The sequence below is a fragment of the Buceros rhinoceros genome, unplaced genomic scaffold (assembly GCF_000710305.1).
Source record: "Buceros rhinoceros silvestris isolate BGI_N320 unplaced genomic scaffold, ASM71030v1 scaffold22634, whole genome shotgun sequence".
In the NCBI taxonomy this organism is placed as follows: Eukaryota; Metazoa; Chordata; class Aves; order Bucerotiformes; family Bucerotidae; genus Buceros; species Buceros rhinoceros.
The window spans coordinates 8,533-8,913 of NW_010407986.1; the positions used below are offsets into that span (position 1 = coordinate 8,533).

Consider the following 381-nt stretch of genomic DNA (forward strand, 5'->3'; position numbering starts at 1 on the left):
GCACGCGTGGGGGACGCTCCGGCTGCCTACGGCTTTGGCCAGTGGTGCCCGCTTTCCCACTGTTGGAGGAATCCTCTCCCTGGCCTGGGAGAGGGAAGAGCATCCTGCTTCTAACCTGGGGACTTGTTTCCTTAGCCTCAGAGCCACCCCAGGAATGGTGAGGAGGAGGAAGAGGAGCCATCATCTCCCGTTCAGCCCGCGCAGCTCTTTGCTCCCAAAAGTTTGGTGCTGGTGTCGCGGCTGGACCACGCAGAGGTGTTCAGGGTAAGTCCGAAATGTGCCGGGGCAGGGGAGCAGTGCCCCTGCTGGGGAGGGAGCAGAGAGCAACGTTAGGGAAGGCTTGCTGGCTCTGGGAGCAGCCAGGAGCCATGGAGTCGCTGC

At 62.7% G+C, this 381-nt stretch overlaps 1 protein-coding gene across 1 annotated transcript in view; it reads left to right on the forward strand.

The window, feature by feature from the left end:
• The window catches only part of LOC104492207 (myotubularin-related protein 5-like), a gene marked incomplete at both ends in the record, with an annotated part of 11,991 nt that overhangs the window by 5,002 nt on the left and 6,608 nt on the right, over positions 1–381 (forward strand). The window contains one exon of the mRNA XM_010134725.1: positions 136–264. Coding sequence (XP_010133027.1) covers positions 136–264 — 129 coding nt within the window. The remainder of the gene's footprint in view (positions 1–135; positions 265–381) is intronic.